We start from the raw sequence: 24,123 nt of genomic DNA on the forward strand, positions 1-24,123 counted from the left end.
TTTAATCCAACCGTCCGTTTTCTACCACAACTGTTCAAGAAGTTGCATTTAAGGTAAGAAGTTATTTATTTGATGCCACCTCAGTAGAAGCATTTAAGTCTCACCTTAAAACTCATTTGTATACTCTAGCCTTTAAATAGACTCCCTTTTTAGACCAGTTGATCTGCCGTTTCTTTTCTTTTTCTTCTATGTCCCACTCTCCTTTGTGGAGGGGGTCCGGTCCGATCCGGTGGCCATGTACTGCTTGCCTGTGTATCGGCTGGGGACATCTCTGCGCTGCTGATCCGCCTCCGCTTGGGATGGTTTCCTGCTGGCTCCGCTGTGAACGGGACTCTCGCTGCTGTGTTGGATCCGCTTTGGACTGGACTCTCGCGACTGTGTTGGATCCATTATGGATCGAACTTTCACAGTATCATGTTAGACCCGCTCGACATCCATTGCTTTCCTCCTCTCCAAGGTTCTCATAGTCATCATTGTCACCGACGTCCCACTGGGTGAGTTTTCCTTGCCCTTATGTGGGCCTACCGAGGATGTCGTAGTGGTTTGTGCAGCCCTTTGAGACACTAGTGATTTAGGGCTATATAAGTAAACATTGATTGATTGATTTATTATTGCTTAGTGTGGGGGGTTCTTCAGACCACCAAGCACTGACATGAGAGCCTTTTTTCAGGGTTACAATATTGTTTTATTTTTCAATAAGTCTCTCAGTTGTTTTCCAGCAATTGTACTTTTCTCTTTTATTCTCGCTCGCGCTCTGGCTCCAGCCCCAACCCCGCCTCTCCTCCTGGCTGCTGCTAATAACAGAGTGACAACTGATTAGATAAAATGGCCCAGGTGGGCCATTTACGCACCTTTCGCTGATTTCGAGGCCGGTCCTGGCACACCCTAGTTTGCTGCAGGCCTGCAGGCTACGCCCCCTCCACAGTTAGCTTGATAACATTATTACAAAGAATAAGAGACCTATTATACTCTAGAAATGTTGGGGGTGGGGGTGGGGTGTGTGTGCCAAATTGTCTTGGGTGTGATGATGGCGCAGTGGGGAGAGTGGCCGTGCGCAACCCGAGGGTCCCAGGTTCAATCCCCACCTAGTACCAACCACGTCCATTGTGTCCTGAGCAAGACACTTCACCCTTGCTCCTGATGGGTGCTGGTTAGCTGCCTTGCATGGCAGCTCCCTCCATCAGTGTGTGAATGTGTGTGAATGGGTAAATGTGGAAGTAGTGTCAAAGCGCTTTGAGTACCTTGAAGGTAGAAAAAAAGCGCTATATAAGTACAACCCATTTACCATTTATCATTTAGACTGAGGCCGATCTGCAAAAGTTCAACTCCAGGTGTCGTTGAGGAGGGCGGGAGGTCAAAAGCATTCATCATTGAGGTGTCCTCGGGGGTATTTTTCAAAACAGCCTGGTCCTGTTTCCACAGCGTCAAGGCCATTCGAGGGAGTCCAGTCATAGATTAGGATGTTTGTTTTCCGCGAGCAGACAAAACAATGACATGTCTGTTCTATTCGCCCATGCTGGGTGCTCTCAAATTCAATTAAATGTTCCTTTTCAGCAAGCTTCTCCACACCCCTTCTCAACTGTCTATACGACGTCAAGGCCTGGTTAGCCCAGAATGTTTTAAGAATGAAAGAGGGAAAAACTGAAATTTTTGTTTTCACCTTTCGCTGATTTCGAGGCCGGTCCTGGCACACCCTAGTTCGCTGCAGGCCCGCAGGCTACGCCCCTCCACAGTTAGGTGGATAACATTATTACAAAGAATAAGAGACCTATTATACTCTAGAAATGTTGGTCTTTCTTAAAAATGCACGCGTTTAGTTGTGTTCAGTGTTAAAAAAAAAATATATGGCTCTTACGGAAATCTATTTTTAAATATTTGGCTTTTTGGCTCCCTCAGCCAAAAAGGTTCCCGACCCCTGCCCTAGGGGTTAGGTGAGTCGGCGTCAGGGGTTCGGCGGATGTCAAGACACACCCAACTCATCGTGTAAATAAAGATTTCTCCCAATCTGATTTTCAAATGTGTAATTTTTTGTGGTTCATGAACAGTTCATTTTGTGCAACATTGTTTTGAATTTGAAAAAAATAATGGCATTTTTTTTACTCAAGAAAACTTTGGTGAATGCGCAAATAAAACTGGCGGGGCTAAGGAACCTCTAACAAGGTTAAGAACCACTGCTCTATATTGAAGCTATTATCACAAATACCGGATTCATTACACCTAAAACTTCCAAATTTTGCGAATAAATAGATATGATGAAAAGGGTATCAATCTCACGGAGATTCCTGAGCCATTTTGAGAGATAATGAGGAGCCACAGATCCCTTCCCCATCAACAACAATGCTAATCAAGCAGACTTAGTGAGAGCCAATAACAATTACTTTGTGACAAAATTATGATCCAGAACTTTATATTGTTGATCCTGAATAAAAGGATGAGATATTAAGATATTAAGAAAAATGTCCTTTTTTGGTATTTTGTAAAACACAGTGTCACAATTTAAGTTGCATTTGTCTATTTGACACGTCTTTATTTGATATGACTATAAACAAAATACGGAATAAATGTCCAACTTGCTAAAACACCAAAATTGTGTGGGGGTTGAATAATTTTGATCACAACTGTAGCTTGCCAAAGATTGTAATAAATCTACTAAAAGAAGACAGTTTGCTGTTTCCCTAAACTTGGACACACACACAAATACCTTTGGCCATTATGAGACAGTAATTTCCAGAAGTTATCTCACCTTCTGAGTACTATCCGATTTATTAATGTTTTTTTATGTTTTAAATATCACATTTTAACATTTCTGTCAAATAAAATTTGCTTCAGCCTGCGACGTATAGTCATTTTGATAGTAGGCTATTATAGCCAATTTAGACACATACGTCATGTGTTGCCTTCATTATATCCATCCATCCATTTTCTACCGCTTATTCCTTTTTGGGGTTGCGGGGGGCGCTGGCGCCTATCTCAGCTACAATCGGGCGGAAGGCGGGGTACACCCTGGACAAGTCACCACCTCATCGCAGGGCCAACACAGATGGACAGACAACATTCACACACTAGGGCCAATTTAGTGTTGCCAATCAACCTATCCCCAGGTGCATGTTTTTGGAGGTGGGAGGAAGCCGGAGTACCCGGAGGGAACCCACGCATTCATGGGAAGAACATGCAAACTCCACACAGAAAGATCCCGAGCCTGGATTTGAACCCAGGACTGCAGGAACTTCGTATTGTGAGGCAGACGCACTAACCCCTCTGCCACCGTGAAGCCCGCCTTCATTATATACAGATTATATTTTTTTGCATTTTTGGTCCAATATGGCTCTTTCAACGTTTTGGGTTGCCGACCCCTGCTGTAGCTATTCCAATATTCAATTTATATCATTCCTACTTCCCAGAAATTAATTTACCACAATCAAGCCTGGAGCAAATTTAACAGCCGAAAAACAAGGGTTTACTGTACCACCCATAGAATAACTTCAACAACGTCGAACTAATAGTCTCACCTGGGAGACATTTTAGATTATTTCAGACATTTTTCAGTCTATTATGTAGACAACAAAACAGATTAAAGGGACATGAGAAAGCAAACATACAATATGAAGTCACAAAAACAGCTTTTCCGCCGCATAAACCATGATAAGCCGCTTGTCTAATTTCCATGATTTATGCGGCCTGGATGAAACGGTTAACTCGGGTCACCTGCCGGCCCGCCCGGCAGAACGAGAAGTGTTTGTAATTATGCAGAAAATCCCGTTAAGTAAAAGGTTACCGTTGCCGTCCTGCGAGAATGGCAGCAGTTAATGAGATTGCCTTAATTGAGTCAGCGGGGGACACAGAAGCGTAACCGTCTTGAGGCCCTCGCTAATCAGGTGTCAAGGACTTGCGAGGCCACGTGGCGGCCGCATGGCTGACATCCAGAAACGCAGTTAAATACTGGAAATTAATGTAAGGCGAGGACTTTGCGTCATCTTGGTTTGACAAGAAAGATGCAGTTGTGGACTTACGGCTGGAAGGGGATGAAGTGCTGCTTGTCCTCGTCGTCCATTTTGCCCGTGATGATGTCAGTGACATCCATTACTGCGGGGTGGAGGAAACAAGGAGAGCTTTATGATGAGGTTGTCAAGACCCGGTACAGTACAGCGAGACAAAGAACTGTGGGAGGGCGTGAAAGGCACCACGAGCACATCTTCCGGGTGTGACCCGGCTTGGAAAAGTTACTTGCACAACAAGGTGAAGCGAAAAACAGCAAATTAAAATCATCAAACTATTGTTTGTTTTTTTTCTCATTTAACCTTCCTCTTGTGTTAGCTTTCTGTTACCATCTCTTATGTTAACGGGTCGGTTTTGACCCATGTCTTAAATCAGCTGTAAAATACACTAAAAACAATTATCTATCATCCAATTTGTTTCTCATCTCTTGGTTACCTCGTTAGGCTTCCTTGTCCTTGAAAATATTGGTTTTAATATTTTTGGTTTGGGCCATTGGGCCTTTTTTTTGTCAGTATACCCCTCGATTTCAATTTTTAAAAATGGTAAAACGAACCTCAAGAGAATCATATAAATTAAAAAAAGGTTGTTGTGTTACCTAACTATTACTAAGGGGTATTAGAACACATCTCTTAAATAAATGTGTTTTATTTTTTTTTTTCATTTTAAGAATTTTAACTATAGTAACATTTATGGTGTTACGGGTCAATTTCGACCCATATATATTTACTTCAAGAAAAAGGCTAAAACTTATTTTTTTCAGCAACAGAAATCCAACATCAAACAAACAACAACCAACAACCAATCAAGCAAATGAAACCAAGAGAAATAGATTACTAGTTCCAAAACTAATAAAAAAAAACAAAATCAGAGTGGCAAAAAGTGACACTTTTAGTGTCCGTCTCCTGTTTGTTTTTGTACAGGATAACAAGGTAAAATGAGAATCCACTAAAGCTCACATGATTGGGAGAGGAGCTGGCTGTCAGTGTGTTCAGTTTTGGCTCTTATCATCTTATTTTTATAACTGGGTCGAAACCGACCCTAACAACACCAAGGGCATAATTTCTACCAGAGCATTTTATAATTTAGTGAGAAAAATTAAAATGCTTTATTTTGTTGACAAAGAGGTTCCTGACAAAGTCAAAAAGCTTTGATGCAAAAAAATAAATGTATGTGGTGTTTTTATGCATTTAAAAACTAAAACGGGTCGGTGCTGACCCTAACACAAGACGAAGGTTAACGCACAAAGGCATTTATTGACTTAACAGACAATACCAGGCGTCTACAGACCTCTAATCTAATTAAATAATAAAATAAATAATGGAGTTTGCATGTCCTCCTCGTGAATGCGTGGGTTGGTGTGGGTTCACAGTGTGGCGCATTATGATCTAATTTATTACTGTTAATAGTTAGAATGCATAAAAAAGAAAAATGTGTGCCTGTCTTACATAGGGATTGTGAATGATAGGCCAAATTCCAAAAAAGTGCAGTTTCCCTTAACGTAAACAAGCATGCGCAATTAATTTGCATATAAACATGATTAATGTTATATTATAATAATTGCATGAGTTAAAACGTTAATTTTTACATTCCTTATGACTAGAGATGTCCGATAATATCGGACTGACGATATAATCGGCCAATAAATGCTTTAAACTGTAATATCGGAAATTATCTGTATCGGTTTCAAAAAGTACAATTTATGACCTTTTAAAACGCCGCTGTGCGGAGTCGTACACGGACGTAGGAAGAAGTACAGAACGCCAACAAAACTTAAAGGCACTGCCTTTGCGTGCCGGCCCAATCACAGAATATCTACGGCTTTTCATACACACAAGTGAATGCAATGCATACTTGGTCAACAGCCATACAGGTCACACTGAGAGTGGCCGTGTAAACAACTTTGACACTGTTACAAAAATGCGCCACACTGTGAACCCACACCAAACAAGAATGACAAACACATTTCTGGAGAACATCCGCACCGTAACACAACAGAACAAATACCCAGAACCCATTGCAGCACTAACTCTCCTGGGACGCTACAATATACACCTCAACCTCCTCATGCTCTCTCAGGGAGAGCATGTCCCAAAATCTAACCTGCTGTTTTGAGTCATGTTAAAAAAATAAAAAAGCACTTTATGACTTCAATAATAAATATGGCAGAGCCATGCTGGCATTTTTTCCCCATAACTTGAGTTGATTTATTTTGGAAAACCTTGTTACATTGTTTCATGCATCCAGCGGGGCATCACAACAAAATTAGGCATAATAATGTGTTAATTCCACGACTGTATATATCGGAATCGGTAATTAAGAGTTGGACAATATCGGCAAAAAAGCCATTATCGGACATCTCTATTTATTACAACAAAATGCTTATTTCCTAACTAGAATTTATATGACTAATTACTCCCTCTCACCATTTTCAGGATGTTGTTTGTCCGTGGTTTGGGAGCTCCACAAACCACGTTAAACCCAGATTCCGATCTAACAAAGGTCTTAACTCATTCTCTTTCTATGCCACATGAATGTGGAATGCACTCCCAACAGGTATAAAAGTAAGTCCATCTCTATCCTCCTTCAAAACCGCTCTAAAACAACACCTCCAGGCAACTTCAACACTTTACTAATACCCTCCTCCATTCACATCCCATCTCCCCGGATTATAAACAACTCAAATGTACTTCTAATGTATATACTTGTTCTTATGCTATCTGAACTCACTATGTTCTCTGCTGGCTGTACATATCCTACTAAATAAGACCTACACTGTTTCAATGTCCATTACTCTCTTGATGACTGAAGTACTGATATCAACCAAAGCTCCTCATCCCACCCCCCGGATTGTAAATAAAGTAAATAATTCAATGTACATACTATGATGATTAACTTGTGTGATGACTGTATTATGCTGATAGTATATATTTGTACCAAGTTGAAAACAAGTTGAAAAACTTATTGGGGTGTTACCATTTAGTGGTCAATTGTACGGAATATGTACTGTACTGTGCAATCTACTAATAAAAGTATCAATGAATCAATCAATCAATAGCAGATCCATCACTCTGTTCTAAGACAGCACAGATTGTAGATTCTTAGTTGCTCTGACAGAAAAGTGTTGATACAAGTTTATATTGGGCTATGCTGTTTCTTAATGAGGAAAGGCATTTTAATGTCTCTTGGATTTATTTCAGCATTTAAGCAACCTTTTTCTTCGGCAGTGTCGCCAGTGTGTGATTATCAAACACGGATTCATGATCATTTCGAGTTAAAACGGAAATACCAACCGTTTTACTGCTGTTTATCATCAATCACTACATCCCTAGTTGAACGCATTACGGTTATTGCACTTGAACCAAAAAGGCAAAAGAGTGTGCTTCAAACGCCGGATTGTAAATAATGTAAATAATTCAATGTACATACTATGATGATTAACTTGTGTGATGACTGTATTATGCTGATAGTATATATTTGTACCAGGAATTGATTAAACTGGACCCCGATTTAAACAAGTTGAAAAATGTATTCGTGTGTTACCATTTAGTGGTCAATTGAACGGAATATGTACTGAACTGTGCAATCTACGAATAAAAGTATCAATCGATCAATCACCACAGTCTTTTTTTCTATCTAAATGCTCAGTGATTGGCCCCACTAATTGGGGCCCAGTGTTTATTACAGTAGCATTCACACTGATTTTTCCATTCTCATGCAGTGTGGCACTGATCATGACGATAATGCCTAAAGATAAGCTGCTGTCATTCACCTTCCCGCCAGGAGATTGAGTTAGAAATCCGCGGGCACGATGCCAATCTAATTAGTTTACAAAACGACTGGCTGCTCGCCAACCATAGATTCCGCCAACTTAAAGTTTCGACAGGAAATCTCTCAATTACAGCTGCTTCTAACTGCGAGGGTGCGGGGGATGTAGGTCACCCGTGCGGTGGGCCTCACCTGCCACTCCAAAGGGTCTCCTCAGCCCGGACGTCAGCTTCTTGGTGTTGTTGTCTCGCAGCTCCATGCGGCCCACTCGCACGATCTGACACACGAAGCTGATCTTCTCTCGCTTCAAGTCTTCGCTGCCTAAATCCTGAGGAAGGGAGATAACTGAACAATTAGGCTGGTGTCGGACATTACTAAAAAGGTACCCTATTAAACCAAAGTGTCTTTCAAGACGGTTTATGGGCACTATATGGCGCGTGAGGGAAAATCTATAGTCTTCTCTCACCTGTTTGTTTCAACTTTGAGGCACGAGGTAGTCAAACACTCACATTTCAAATAGAAGGTTTATTTCAGGGTATTAACAGTCAGGGAGGCCGATAACAGATATTAAGAGACGATATTTGTTTGGAGTAAAAGTTGTTCAAACCTGACTAGTACACATCAGTAGCTGGACAAGAGTTTAAGTCGTTTTTAATTGTTTTTATATAGGAAACAGCAACATAGGGCTTGATTTGCTATAATAGAAATACCACGCGCTAAACAGCATGTGCAAAAAAATAAAAGAGTATGCACTAAAGCAGTGGTTCTCAACCTTTTTTCTGTGAACATTTTTTTTAATCCAAGTACCCCCTAATCGGAGCAAGGCATTTTTGGTTGGAAAAAAAGAGATAAAAAAGTAAAATACAGCACTATGTCATCAGTTTTTGATTGATTCAATTGTATAACAGCTCATTTGTAGTGGTCTTTCTTGAACTATTTGGGAAAAAAAAGATATAAAAATAACTAAAAACTTGCTGAAAATTAAACAAGTGATTCAATTATAAATAAAAATGTCTACACATAGAAGTAATCATCAACTTAAAGTGCCCTCTTTGGGGATTGTAATAGAGATCCATCTGGATTTATCAACTTAATTCTAAACATTTCTTCACAAAAAAAGAAATTTTTAACACCAATATTTATGGAACATGTCCACAAAAAAATCTAGCTGTCAACACTGAATATTGCATTGTTGTATTTCTCCTTACATTCATATTTTGTTGAAGTTTTATTCAATAAATGTATTTATAAAGAATGTTTTAATTGTTGCTATTTTTAGAATATTTTTTAAAAATTTCACGTACCCCTTGGCTTACCTTCAAGTACCCCCAGGGGTTACGAGTACCCCCATTTGAGAACCACTGCACTAGGGTTGTACAGTATACCAGTACTGATATAGTATCGCGTTACTAATGAATTGAAAACGGTACTATACTCTGTTTGAAAAGTACCAGTTCACCATATTTTTTTTTTACAGGCACGGCGGCGCGTCGTCATGTCATGACATTGCTGGTTTTGCGAGCGGAAGAGCATGTTTGGCAGCGCACGATCACAGAGTACTTAAAGGGGAACATTATCACGATTTCAAAAGGGTTAAAAACAATAAAAATCAGTTCCCAATGGCTTGTTTTATTTTTTGAAGTTTTTTTTATTAAAATTTTACACCTCCCGGAATATTCCTAAAAAAAGCTTTAAAGTTCTTGATTTCCCCTATTTATAACTATAACATATAGGACATGCTATAAGTTTACCAAACAATCTGTCACTCCTTATCGATAAATCCCATGAAATCTTCTTCCTTAATGTCGCTTCTAAACAACTCTGCCAACTCCAAAGGTATGCGCCGCTTCCTCTTGTGGTTTTCTGCTGCATGTTTCACTACGTCCAGCTTGTAATCTGCATCACATGATTTCCTTTTCGGTGCCATTTTTGTTCAGCCCTTCTCAGTTTTTATAAGTTACCGCCAACGTTGAAATGATCCAGTTTAATAGCTACGGCAGTAGCATATAGCAGTTAGCATCCCATGACCCACAATGCACTTCTGCCATGACCCGCCCCTGAGAAATTCTTATTGGTTAACGTGTGTGTGACGATTGCTGACATTTTCTTCATCTCTTCCGCGAATTAGATAATATTTGATATTAAACGGTAATGAGTTAATAATTTCATACATAACTCGCTCCAGAGTAGAGTCGCACTATACTATGAAAAAAACTGCGACTTATAATCCGAAAAATATGGCGATTATTACATTTTAACGAAAGTGTAGATAGAACATGTTGAAACGGAAAATAAGCAGATAATAAAAGTTAATGAACAAGTAAATATGGGCTTCACGGTGGCAGAGGGGTTAGTGCGTCTGCCTCACAATACGAAAGTACTGCAGTCCTGGGTTCAAATCCAGGCTTGGGATCTTTCTGTGTGGAGTTTGCATGTTCTCCCCGTGAATGCGTGGGTTCCCTCCGGGTACTCCGGCTTCCTCCCACTTCCAAAGACATGCACCTGGGGATAGGTTGATTGGCAACACTAAATTGGCCCTAGTGTGTGAATGTGAGTGTGAATGTTGTCTGTCTATCTGTGTTGGCCCTGCGATGAGGTGGCGACTTGTCCAGGGTGTACCCTGCCTTCCGCCCGATTGTAGCTGAGATAGGCGCCAGCGCCCCCCGCGAACCCAAAAGGGAATAAGCGGTAGAAAATGGATGGATGGATGATTAAAAACAATTTTAATGGGTAAAACCAATTAAAACAATAAATAGAAATCAAAATAAAAAAAAATCTAGAAGGAGCTGGTGAAGAAGGAGCTGAGCCGGAAGGCAAAGCTCTCAATTTACCGGTCAATCTACGTTCCCATCCTCACCTATGGTCATGAGCTTTGGGTCATGACCGAAAGGATAAGATCACGGGTACAAGCGGCCGAAATGAGTTTCCTCCGCCGTGTGAGATAGGGTGAGAAGCTCTGCCATCTCCGGGTTGGGGAGGAGACCCTGCCCCAAGTGGAGGAGTTCAAGTACCTAGGAGTCTTGTTCACGAGTGGGGGAAGAGTGGATCGTGAGATCGACAGGCGGATCGGTGCGGCGTCTTCAGTAATGCGGACGTTGTATCGATCCGTTGTGGTGAAGAAGGAGCTGAGCCGGAAGGCAAAGCTCTCAATTTACCGGTCGATCTACGTTCCCATCCTCACCTATGGTCATGAGCTTTGGGTCATGACCGAAAGGATAAGATCACGGGTACAAGCGGCCGAAATGAGTCTCTCCCTTAGAGATAGGGTGAGAAGCTCTGCCATCCGGGAGGAACTCAAAGTAAAGCCGTTGCTCCTCCACATGGAGAGGAGCCAGATGAAGTGGTTCGGGCATCTGGTCAGGATGCCACCCGAACGCCTCCCTAGGGAGGTGTTTAGGGCACGTCCAACCGGTAGGAGGCCACGGGGAAGACCCAGGACACGTTGGGAAGACTATGTCTCCCGGCTGGCCTGGGAACGCCTCGGGATCCCCCGGGAAGAGCTAGACGAAGTGGCTGGGGAGAGGGAAGTCTGGGTTTCCCTGCTTAGGCTGTTGCCCCCGCGACCCGACCTCGGATAAGCGGAAGAAGATGGATGGATGGATGGATGGATGAAAATCTAGACAACAGAAACATATGTGTACTTCCGATAAAAAATAATCAGGATTATTAATTTGGCCTACCTCATTAGTATTAAAGCTAAATACAAAGAAAAAAGGATGTGTACCCAGGAAGGCTTACTAAACTGTCCAAATTCCAGCACAAAGAAGAAAATGTTTTGGACCAAAGACTTTCAATACACTCCGGCTGTGTTTATCTAAAATTGGTGAAAAACAGCATCATACAGGACAAACATTGTCAAACGCCGACAGGAAACCACGCTGACCCGTGTGTTTCCTTTAAATGGAGGTGGCCACCTTGTCAACTAAATATGAAAAAGAACCCCCCTGGCTCTCCTTCTCCTAGTGAGAGCTTGTCAATTCCAGGCCTTTGCAAACAAGATGGCTGAAAATAAACACACACTCACAGTGAAGACAGCTCGCAGGTTGTGAAGCTGGTCGATGTCCTTCACCAGACCCGAGCTGGACCATTTCACCAGGTAGTTCTCGCTGCAAGCAAACATAAAAATATTACCAGAATTTCCGGACCGTAGGGTGCACCGGATTATAAGGCGCACTGCCGATGAGCGGGTCTTGTCAGTTTTATTTTCATACAAAAGGTGCACCGGATTATAAGGCGCACTAAAGGGGTCATGTTATGATTTTTTTCTAAATGTAAGACACTTCCTTGTGGTCTACATCAGTGTTTTTCAACCACTGTGCCGCACGTGAGATACGTGGGTTAAAAATAAATTTTGTAATCCGCAAACAATGTGCCGTTGTTGAGTGTCTGTACTGTCAGGAGATCGACAGACTTACCACGTTATACTCTTCCATATCAGTAGGTGGCAGCAGGTAGCTAATTGCTTTGTGGATGTCGTCGGAAACAGCGGGAGGCAGCGTGCAGGTAAAAAAAAGTATCTAATGCTTAAACCAAAAATAAACAAAAGGTAAGTGTCCCTTAAGAAAAGGCATTGAAGCTTAGGGACGGCTATGCAGAACGAAACTAAAACTGAACTAGGCTGCAAAGTAAACAAAAACAGAATGCTGGACGACAGCAAAGACTTACTGTGTAGCAAAGACGGCGTCCACAATGTACATCCGAACATGACATGGCAATCAAATATGTCCCCACAAAGAAGGATAAAAACAACTGAAATATTCTTGATTGCTAGCGGTCTAGGAAGACATGAAACTGCTACAGGAAAATCCCCAAAAAAGAGAAAAAGCCACCAAAATAGGAGCGCACGATAGGGACTAAAACACTACACATTGGAAAACAGAAAAAAAACTCCAAATAAGTCACTAAGCGATGTGACAGGTGGTGACAGTACACCTACTTTGAGACAAGAGCTATAGTGATACATGCTTGGTTATGGTTATGCGGCCCATTGAGCTTTTCAATCCGGCCCGCCGGACATTCATAAATAATTTTTTTTAAATCTTTAACATAGAAAGTGTATCTGCATTTATGATGTGCAGTGATGTTTTCCAATGACCGTAAGTCTTGAACCATACAAAGTATTTCAATGGTTGGAATCTGCGTTTATGGATGATATACTAGTTACTATGGTAATCTAATTAGTTACTATGGTCATCTAATTAGTTACCATGGTCATCTAATTAGTTACTATGGTAATCTAATTAGTTACTATGGTCATCTAATTAGTTACCATGGTCATCTAATTAGTTACTATGGTCATGTAATTAGTTACTATGGTCATCTAAATAGTTACTATGGTCATCTAATTAGTTACTAAAGGTCATCTAATTAGTTACTATGGTCATCTAATTAGTTACTACGGTCATCTAAATAGTTACTACGGTCATCTAAGTAGTTACTATGGTCATCTAATTAGTTACTATGGTCATGTAATTAGTTACTATGGTCATCTAAATAGTTACTATGGTCATCTAATTAGTTACTATGGTCATCTAATTAGTTACTAAAGGTCATCTAATTAGTTACTACGGTCATCTAAATAGTTACTACGGTCATCTAAGTAGTTACTATAGTCATCTAATTAGTTACTATGGTCATGTAATTAGTTACTATGGTCATCTAAATAGTTACTACGGTCATCTAAGTAGTTACTATGGTCATCTAATTAGTTACTATGGTCATGTAATTAGTTACTATGGTCATCTAAATAGTTACTATGGTCATCTAATTAGTTACTATGGTCATGTAATTAGTTACTAAAGGTCATCTAATTAGTTACTATGGTCATCTAATTAGTTACTATGGTCATCTAAATAGTTACTATGGTCATCTAATTAGTTACTATGGTCATCTAAATAGTTACTAAAGGTCATCTAATTAGTTACTATGGTCATCTAATTAGTTACTATGGTCATCTAGTTAGTTACTATGGTCATCTAATTAGTTACTATGGTCATCTAATTAGTTACTATGGTCATCTAATTAGTTACTATGGTCATCTAGTTCGTTACTATGGTCATCTAATTAGTTACTATGGTCATCTAATTAGTTACTATGGTCATCTAATTAGTTACTATGGTCATCTAATTAGTTACTTTGGTCATCTAATTAGTTACTATGGTCATCTAATTAGTTACTATGGGCATCTAATTAGTTACTAAAGGTCATCTAATTAGTTACTATGGTCATCTAAATAGTTACTATGGTCATCTAATTAGTTACTATGGTCATCTAATTAGTTACTATGGTCATCTAATTAGTTACTATGGTCATCTAAATAGTTACTATGGTCATCTAATTAGTTACTATGGTCATCTAATTAGTTACTATGGTCATCTAATTAGTTACTATGGTCATCTAGTTAGTTACTATGGTCATCTAGTTAGTTACTATGGTCATCTAATTAGTTACTATGGTCATCTAATTAGTTACTATGGTCATCTATTTAGTTACTATGGTAATCTATTTAGTTACTATGGTCATCTAATTAGTTACTATGGTCATCTAAATAGTTACTATGGTCATCTAAATAGTTACTATGGTCATCTAGTTAGTTACTATGGTCATCTATTTAGTTACTATGGTCATCTATTTAGTTACTATGGTCATCTAATTAGTTACTATGGTCATCTAAATAGTTACTATGGTCATCTAAATAGTTACTATGGTCATCTAGTTAGTTACTATGGTCATCTATTTAGTTACTATGGTCATCTATTTAGTTACTATGGTCATCTATTTAGTTACTATGGTCATCTAGTTAGTTACTATGGTCATCTACGTCACAGCAGCTCAGACGAGGCACCAAGAAGTGTGGGCGGGTAGTGTTTCCACAGACGCGTAAGGAGATTTTCACAACACATTTCTAAAGCTTAGTGATGTATAGAATAGAATAGAATAGAATAGAATAGAATACAATAGAAAGTACTTTATTGATCCCTGGGGGGAATTCAGCAAATATCAGATGTATCAGATTGTAGTTGGGTTATTTTGTACCCTTCGTGTTCATATTTCACTGTTCGTTGCATTTTTGTTGTGTTTCACTTGATTGTAAAATATGTCGATTGAAAGCGGGCATGACATTCATATTTTGTCAATATTCAGTGTTTTATCGTTCATAGAAAAATGTAAAATTCCATTGCGTTTTTTAAGGCGGTCTGTCATAACGTTTTTAGCATTCAATCAGACATTATTGTGAGGTTTTGTATTAGTGTTCCTAAAAAAAAAAGATATACCGGCCCCCAGACACATTTTTTTTCTCTAAATGTGGCCCCTGAGTTAAAATAATTGCCAAGGCCTGGTTTAAGTCATATCCAACAATTGTGACAATTACTTTTTACAGTCAATATTGGCTGCTGAGTTTTCTTTTTTTTTGTCCTGTCCAACTGAGTTTCATTTTTTAATTAATTCTGCTGGTGGTGTGCCTGCGCATTTTTTCAATGAAAAAAATGTGTCTTGGCTCAAAAAAGGTTGAAAAACACTGGTCTACATAACATGTAATGGTTCTTTGGTCAAAATGTTCCATAGATTATCTTTTACAGATCATTTTTAAGTGGCTTCAGGATGCGCCGTTTTGTGGACGGTCATATTTACGTGGCTCACCTCCCGTCATCTTTGTTGTAGCGGTGTAGCGTGCAAGGACGGGAGTGGAAGAAGTGTCGAAAGATGGAGCTAACTGTTTTAATGACATTCAGACTTTACTTCAATCAAAACCGGAGCAGCATGTCCTCATCAGTGGCTCACTAGTGCAACAACAACACCGGAAATGTGTCCCGGGAAAAACCGTCCGACCGCAACTCTCTAAAAACTAAAGTTCCTTGGGTGAATAAAGTAAACTCACTACACCGGTATGTTTTAGCGCTTCCAAGGCGAGTTCACTGACAGATATAAGTAAGAACTTTACGGATGAATGTCCCTTAAAACTCATCTGTATACTCTAGCCTTTAAATAGACCTCCTTTTTAGACCAGTTGATCTGCCGCTTCTTTTCTTTCTCCTATGTCCCCCCCTCCCTTGTGGAGGGAGTCCGGTCCGATGACCATGGATGAAGTACTGGCTGTCCAGAGTCGAGACCCAGGATGGACCGCTCGTCGGGACCCAGGATGGACCGCTCGCCTGTATCGGTTGGGGACATCTCTACGCTGCTGATCCGCTTGAGATGGTTTCCTGTGGACGGGACTCTCGCTGCTGTCTTGGATCCGCTTGAACTGAACTCTCGCGGCTGTGTTGGAGCCACTATGGATTGAACTTTCCCAGTATCATGTTAGACCCGCTCGACATCCATTGCTTTCGGTCCCCTAGAGGGGGGAGGTTGCCCACATCTGAGGTCCTCTCCAAGGTTTCTCATAGTCAGCATTGTCACTGGCGTCCCACTGGATGTGAATTCTCCCTGCCCACTGGGTGTGAGTTTTCCTTGCCCTTTTGTGGGTTCTTCCGAGGATGTTGTAGTCGTAATGATTTGTGCAGTCCTTTGAGACATTTGTGATTTGGGGCTATATAAATAAACATTGAACAAGAAGAGAGAGAAAAAGAAGAAGCTTATCGACTACAGTGTCTCCACGGACTACAAAGGCGGACACGTGCAGATCCCAATTACAGATAAGCAGGTACCAGAAGGTAAGAAAAGTTGATTTTGCATAATATTGCCAAACAAAACGCCAGATAATATGTCTTACCTTATACACACACCATAATAATACTTGAATATTAGGGGTGTAACGGTATGTGTATTTGTATTGAACCTTTTCAGTACGGGGGGTTTCGGTTCGGCTCGGAGGTGTACCGAACGAGTACACATGCTAGCAGCATGTAAAAGCCAGAGCTAGGACAACATGTTAAGGCCAGAGCTGGAAGACCCTCCTGCCTCGCTAAGATCTCTCGTTTGGGAACACTTTGGCTGCGCGATACAACAATGGAGGACGAAGCAGCTGCTTCTGACAACACGTCAAACATGTGTTGCACCTTTCCTGCTTCCGACTCCCAGACCGTAGTCGAGGAGCGCATAGAAGACAATCCGCCAGGGCTGATTTATTCTCGGGGGCAACACCCAGTGGGTCTCCACAGCTCCTGACTCCAGGGTAAATGAAGAGTCCGGCAATTAGTTGCAAATCGTGGCTTTATTAAGGTCTTGCACACAGACAATCCAACAAAACACCAGCCCCTCCCGCACTCACGCTTCGCTCCCTCATCACGCTCGCACACACACTCACTGACGTCACTCACCTAACATGCTGTCACATATTAAAGGGCCACACACACACGTACGCTACTCTCATAACACATGCTAACCCATTTGAAGCGTCACCACCGCATTCAAGCAGCCTCTCCTCGGCGAGTTAGGCAGGGCTAAAGCAATAACAAGTGTTTTTATAGCAGCAGATTTAAGTCCATGTTGTATTAAAAACTAGATTTTGACTCACTTCTATGGTGGAAGAACAATGTGCCCATATATCCTCTTACTGCCAAGTTAGCCAGGCTAAAAAAAGCCTCAATCAATCAATCAAAAAAAGCACTTTATATGTAGAAAGGTTTTGTTAAGAAACCATTCTGAGCCATATCTTATTTAGTTTTTATTTTATACATGTTGACCACATTAACCCTGGCAATGGACCCTGTGTGTATATGTATGTTTTGCCATTGTTTACAAATTTGGTTTGGTAAATAAATAACCAAAAAATGTATATTTTGTTGTTTTCTTACTGTACCGAAAATGAACCGAACCGTGACCTCTAAACCGAGCTACGTACCGAACCGAAAGTTTTGTGTACCGTTACACCCCTAGACTCCCTTTTTAGACCAGTTGATCTGCCGTTTCTTTTCTTTTTCTTCTATGTCCCACTCTCCCTTGTGGAGGTGGTCCGGTCCGATCCGGTGGCCATGTACTGCTCGCCTGTGTATCGGCTGGGGACATCTCTGCGCTGCTGATCCGCCTCCGCTTGGGATGGTTTCCTGCTGGCTCCGCTGTGAACGGGACTCTCGCTGCTGTGTTGGATCCGCTTTGGACTGGACTCTCGCGACTGTGTTGGATCCATTGTAGATTGAACTTTCACAGTATCATGTTAGACCCGCTCGACATCCATTGCTTTCCTCCTCTCCAAGGTTCTCATAGTCATCATTGTCACCGACGTCCCACTGGGTGTGAGTTTTCCTTGCCCTTATGTGGGCCTACCGAGGATGTCGTGGTGGTTTGTGCAGCCCTTTGAGACACTAGTGATTTAGGGCTATATAAGTAAACATTGATTGATTGATTGATTGATTGATACTGAATATGTATGTTAAAGCACAGACAAATTCATCATAGTTTACCAAAGCCGTACTAAAACATTTTATTAGATTTTTGAGCGCTGTGTGTAATTTTCTATATTTTCAATGGAACACATAACATTTTAGCGTTGTTTACGTGAGGAATATTGCAGTCGACACGTACCATCTTCTAGTCACATTTATTATACCATGTACCAAATAAACAGCTTTGAGGTCAGTAAGCACAACCCAAATTATTCTGTACATTATACGCACCGGGTTATAAGGCACACTGTCGAGTTTTGAGAATATTTAAGTGCACCTTATAGTCCGAAAAATATGGTAAAGAATGTATTTCCACTGTGATTAAGAAAGTGGCCTCACCTGATGAATTTGCACTCCACCGGATCATATAGCGACATGAGGACTTCCGCGTCCTCGCCGATCTTGCACACCACGTTCTTTAGCGTCACGAAGAGGGCAAACGCCGGCGTGGAGGCAAACTTGGCCTGCCTGTTCAGGTCGATGTTCTGCTTCTGAGACTGGAGTAGGGAAAAAAAAAGTAGAAAACGTCACACAGAGACTGACCGTCATGCAGTGTTCCGTCTTTACCTTCTCCTCTTGGATCCGGTCATCGATCTGTTTGGACGCCGTTTCGTGCGCTCGAAACAGGCTGACAGTGCTGGTGAGCTCGGGGTCAAGAATGTTCCCATCCTTGTCCCGGACTACCAGGTCGAGATCCAAGTACCTGGAGACGAAAATATTACTCATTTGACTTCCAGTCTTCTGTTTTAACTCTGTCCTTTATGGAGTTGAGAGTGCGCTAGTGATCCTTCTTGCGACTACTCGGCTGCAGAAGAAGTGACAACAAGCAGCAAGAGTGAGCAGTGATAGTGTATTTTTTTCTCTTGCTTGCACTTTTAACGTGGAGGATTACATATCTAAAACAAAACAGTTTTCTAAACTGGACTTTCAATCGAAGTAGGTTACGACTTAAATAAGTTGAAAAACTTATTCGGGTGTTACCATTTAGTGGTCAATTGTACAAAATATGTCCTGAACTGTGCAATCTACTAAAAAAGTCTTAATCAATCAATCAAAAACCCTGAATATCCCGAAAAAAAGCTTTCAAGTGCTTGATTTTCGCTATTTGCGATTGCACTATCCATTTCCCTGTGACGTCACACAGTGCTACCAACGTAAACAAACAATGGGAATACCACAGCAAGATATAGCGACATTAGCTCGGATTCAGACTCGGATTTCAGCGGCTTAAGCGATTTAACAGATTACGCATGTATTGAAACGGACGGTTGGAGTATGAGAGTATTGAAGAAGAAACTGAAGCTATTGAGCGAATAGCTATTGACACTATTCATAGCCATAGCATGGCCGAATAGCTGCGTTAGCATCGCCGGTAAAATGTGCGGACCAAACGATCAGGACTTTGGCATCTTGTGACACTGGAGCAACTTAAATCTTTCGATTGGTAAGTGTTTGTTTCGCATTAAATGTGGGTGGAAGGAAACGTCATATAGTTGCAAATGCATCTGCAGGTTATCCATACATCTCTGTGCCATGTCTGCTTTAGCACCGCCAGTAAATAGCATGTTAGCGTTGATTAGCGTAGCATGTTAGCATCGATTAGCTGGCAGTCAACATCCACAAAACTCACCTTTGTGATTTAGTTGACTTTATCGTTGCGAATGCATCTGCAGGTTATCCATACATCTCTGTGTCATGTCTGCTTTAGCACCGCCCGTAAATAGCATGTTAGCGTCGATTAGCGTAGCATGTTAGCATCGATTAGCTGGCAGTCACGCCGCAACCAAATATGTCTGATTAGCACATAAGTCAAAATCAACAAAACTCACCTTTGTGATTTCGTTGAATTTATCATTGGAAATACATCTATAGGTTATCCATACATCTCTGTCATCGCCAGTAAAATGTGGAGACACTTTGGTACATTCAATGGGGGTCTGGCGGCAGACACTTTGGCATCTTCGGGCCAGTGGGTGCAACTTGAATCCCTCCCTGTTAGTGTTGTTACACCCTCCGACAACACACCAACGAAGCATGATGTCTCCAAAGTTCCAAAAAATAGTCGAAAAAACGGAAAATAACAGAGCTGAGACCCGGTGTTTGTAATGTGTTGAAAATGAAAATGGCGGCTGTATTACCTCGGAGACGTCACGTTCTGACGTCATCGCAAAAAGAGCGATAAACAGAAAGGCGTTTAATCCGCCAAAATTCACCCGTTTAGAGTCCGGAAATCGGTTACAAAAATATATGGTCTTTTTTCTGCAACATCAAGTTATATATTGACGCTTACATAGGTCGGGTGATAATGTTCCCCTTTAAAGGTCTAAAAAAAATTATGTACAACGTCTGGCGGGTTGGATTGAAAATCTTAACGGGCCGCATGTGGCCTGCGAGTCGTATTTTGCCCGGGTCATATACATGTTAATATAGCCAGTCACAAACACCTTGTTTGGGAATAGGGTAAAAAAAAATATGTCATGAGCTGTTGCAAGCATATCAAATATATTAGTAATATCAAAAATAAAATGAGATGAATGTGGGTATAGAGACGTGTTTAAATTGACCTGCCGTTGTACTCTATCTCAAAGTGTTATCATGTGCTCAATGTTTCCTTACCATTATTGGTATTTTGTCTATTCCAATTTTTAGTATATTCATTCCTCCTACATTGTTGATACAAATTATTGCCTATCTTGCCGATTGTATTGTACCGTATGTCCCGGCAAGAAATCTGCGTTCAAAAGACTCCGGCTTATTAGTGATTCCTAGAGCTCAAAAAAAGTCTGCGGGCTATAGAGCGTTTTCCGTTCGGGCTCCAGTACTCTGGAATGCCCTCCCGGTAACAGTTCGAGATGCCACCTCAGTAGAAGCATTTAAGTCTCACCTTAAAACTCATCTGTATACTCTAGCCTTTAAATAGACCTCCTTTTTAGACCAGTTGATCTGCCGCTTCTTTTCTTTCTCCTATGTCCCCCCCTCCCTTGTGGAGGGGGTCCGGTCCGATAACCATGGATGAAGTACTGGCTGTCCAGAGTCGAGACCCAGGATGGACCGCTCGTCGGGACCCAGGATGGACCGCTCGCCTGTATCGGTTGGGGACATCTCTACGCTGCTGATCCGCTTGAGATGGTTTCCTGTGGACGGGACTCTCGCTGCTGTCTTGGAGCCACTATGGATTGAACTTTCACAGTATCATGTTAGACCCGCTCGACATCCATTGCTTTCGGTCCCCTAGAGGGGGGGGTTGCCCACATCTGAGGTCCTCTCCAAGGTTTCTCATAGTCAGCATTGTCACTGGCGTCCCACTGGATGTGAATTCTCCCTGCCCACTGGGTGTGAGTTTTTCTTGCCCTTTTGTGGGTTCTTCCGAGGATGTTGTAGTCGTAATGATTTGTGCAGTCTTTTGAGACATTTGTGATTTGGGGCTATATAAATAAACATTGATTGATTGATTGATTGATTGTTAGAGTATAATAATTATTGTTACCTGTGGTAATGCCGCTATGATACAACATTTGTATTATAATCCTTAAACAAAGTAGCAGTGAAACTCATGGGAATAATCACTGAATGGAGGACTGGGGGTGGGATTAAATAAATCTTCTTCCCACTCCCTTTCAGGCAAAACAGGACAATCATGCATCACATACTATAAATCACCTTTTGCACTATATTAGTTAATATTAATATGTGTTGTCAACTTTGTACTTTCTTTATGTCATTGCCTGAAATGAATAAATAAATGAAAAGGAAAATGAATGAGACAGAATCGGAAACTATGATGTCAGACGCCATCTGGACCACCTGTTAGCCGGATTGTTTTGTTGCGGCGCCGCTATTGGAATATTTCCTAATGTTTACCTTTCACTCCATTCTGTCCACTAAAGACGCTGAGATCATTATCCATGCGTTTGTTACGTCTCGCCTCGACTACTGTAACGTATTATTTTCGGGTCTCCCCATGTCTAGCATTAAAAGATTACAGTTGGTACAAAATGCGGCTGCTAGACTTTTGACAAGAACAAGAAAGTTTGATCACATTACGCCTGTACTGTATATACCTTTATATACATATATACATACATATATACCTATACTGTATATACCTTTATATACATATATACATACATATATACCTATACTGTATATACCTTTATATACATATATACATACATATATACCTGTACTGGCTCACCAGCACTGGCTTCCTGTGCACTTAAGATGTGACTTTAAGGTTTTACTACTTACGTATAAAATACTACACGGTCTAGCTCCATCCTATCTTGCCGATTGTATTGTACCATATGTCCCGGCAAGAAATCTGCTTTCAAAGGACTCCGGCTTATTAGTGATTCCCAAAGCCCAAAAAAAGTCTGCGGGCTATAGAGCGTTTTCATTTCGGGCTCCAGTACTCTGGAATGCCCTCCCGGTAACAGTTCGAGATGCCACCTCAGTAGAAGCATTTAAGTCTCACCTTAAAACTAATTTGATGACTCTCGCCTTTAAATAGACTCCCTTTTTCGACCAGTTGATCTGCCGTTTCTTTTATTTTTCTTCTATGTCCCACTCTCCCTTGTGGAGGGGTCCGGTCCGATCCGGTGGCCATGTACTGCTCGCCCGTGTATCGGCTGGGGACATCTCTGCGCTGCTGATCCGCCTCCGCTTGGGATGGTTTCCTGCTGGCTCCGCTGTGAACGGGACTCTCGCTGCTGTGTTGGATCCGCTTTGGACTGGACTCTCGCGACTGTGTTGGATCCATTGTGGATTGAACTTTCACAGTATCATGTTAGACCCGCTCGACATCCATTGCTTTCCTCCTCTCCAAGGTTCTCATAGTCATCATTGTCACCGACGTCCCACTGGGTGTGAGTTTTTCCTTGCCCTTATGTGGGCCTACCGAGGATGTCGTGGTGGTTTGTGCAGCCCTTTGAGACACTAGTGATTTAGGGCTATATAAGTAAACATTGATTGATTGATTGATTGATATTACCACCAGCCTGTGGAAATCTGGAATAAACAGACATTTACCAAGAGTACTGGAGTTGCATGTGCGGTCCTGTAAGTACACTGCGGCTTCCAACGTTCACTCGCTTCAATCGCACGTCACGTAGGTAACTTTGGGAGATATATTTGTTGTGCAAACATTGGGGGGGTGAACTGTGCATCGGGTGGTGGTTTTGAGTGTGTTGTGCAGGTGCTGTCATTGTATTGGCGGGTTACGTGGACCGGAGGGAGGAGATATTACGCGGGATTACTAATGTGGTGTATTAAAAGTCAGCATTGTGTTTTGGCTAACAGACATACATCCATCCATCCATCCATCCATCTTCTTCCGCTTATCCGAGGTCGGGTCGCGGGGGCAGCAGCCTAAGCAGGGAAGCCCAGACTTCCCTCTCCCCAGCCACTTCGTCTAGCTCTTCCCGGGGGATCCCGAGGCGTTCCCAGGCCAGCCGGGAGACATAGTCTTCCCAACGTGTCCTGGGTCTTCCCCGTGGCCTCCTACCGGTTGGACGTGCCCTAAACACCTCCCTAGGGAGGCGTTCGGGTGGCATCCTGACCTCATCTGGCTCCTCTCGATGTGAAGGAGGAGCGGCTTTACTTTGAGTTCCTCCCGGATGGCAGAGCTTCTCACCCTATCTCTAAGGGAGAGACCTGGAAACTCATTTCGGCCGCTTGTACCCGTGATCTTATCCTTTCGGTCATGACCCAAAGCTCATGACCATAGGTGAGGATGGGAACGTAGATCGACCGGTAAATTGAGAGCTTTGCCTTCCGGCTCAGCTCCTTCTTCACCACAACGGATCGATACAACGTCCGCATTACTGAAGACGCCGCACCGATCTAACGATCCACTCTTCCCTCACTCGTGAACAAGACTCCTAGGTACTTGAACTCCACCACTTGGGGCAGGGTCTCTTCCCCAACCCGGAGATGGCACTCCACCCTTTTCCGGGAGAGAACCATGGACTCGGATTTGGAGGTGCTGATTCTCATTCCGGTCGCTTCACACTCGGCTGCCAACCGATCCAGTGAGAGC

General features: G+C 41.8%; 1 protein-coding gene across 2 annotated transcripts in view; it reads right to left on the minus strand.

Moving 5' to 3' along the window:
- Window positions 1-24,123, minus strand: part of dock1 (dedicator of cytokinesis 1) — a 537,727-nt gene that overhangs the window by 449,603 nt on the left and 64,001 nt on the right. For both annotated transcript variants that reach the window (XM_061907548.1, XM_061907547.1), the window contains exons 7-11: window positions 18,654-18,789; window positions 18,426-18,583; window positions 11,786-11,867; window positions 7,954-8,089; window positions 4,011-4,083 (exon numbers count right to left, since the gene is read on the minus strand). In XM_061907548.1, coding sequence (XP_061763532.1) covers window positions 4,011-4,083; window positions 7,954-8,089; window positions 11,786-11,867; window positions 18,426-18,583; window positions 18,654-18,789 — 585 coding nt within the window. The remainder of the gene's footprint in view (window positions 1-4,010; window positions 4,084-7,953; window positions 8,090-11,785; window positions 11,868-18,425; window positions 18,584-18,653; window positions 18,790-24,123) is intronic.

This window comes from Nerophis ophidion, linkage group LG08, assembly GCF_033978795.1.
Source record: "Nerophis ophidion isolate RoL-2023_Sa linkage group LG08, RoL_Noph_v1.0, whole genome shotgun sequence".
NCBI lineage: Eukaryota > Metazoa > Chordata > Actinopteri > Syngnathiformes > Syngnathidae > Nerophis > Nerophis ophidion.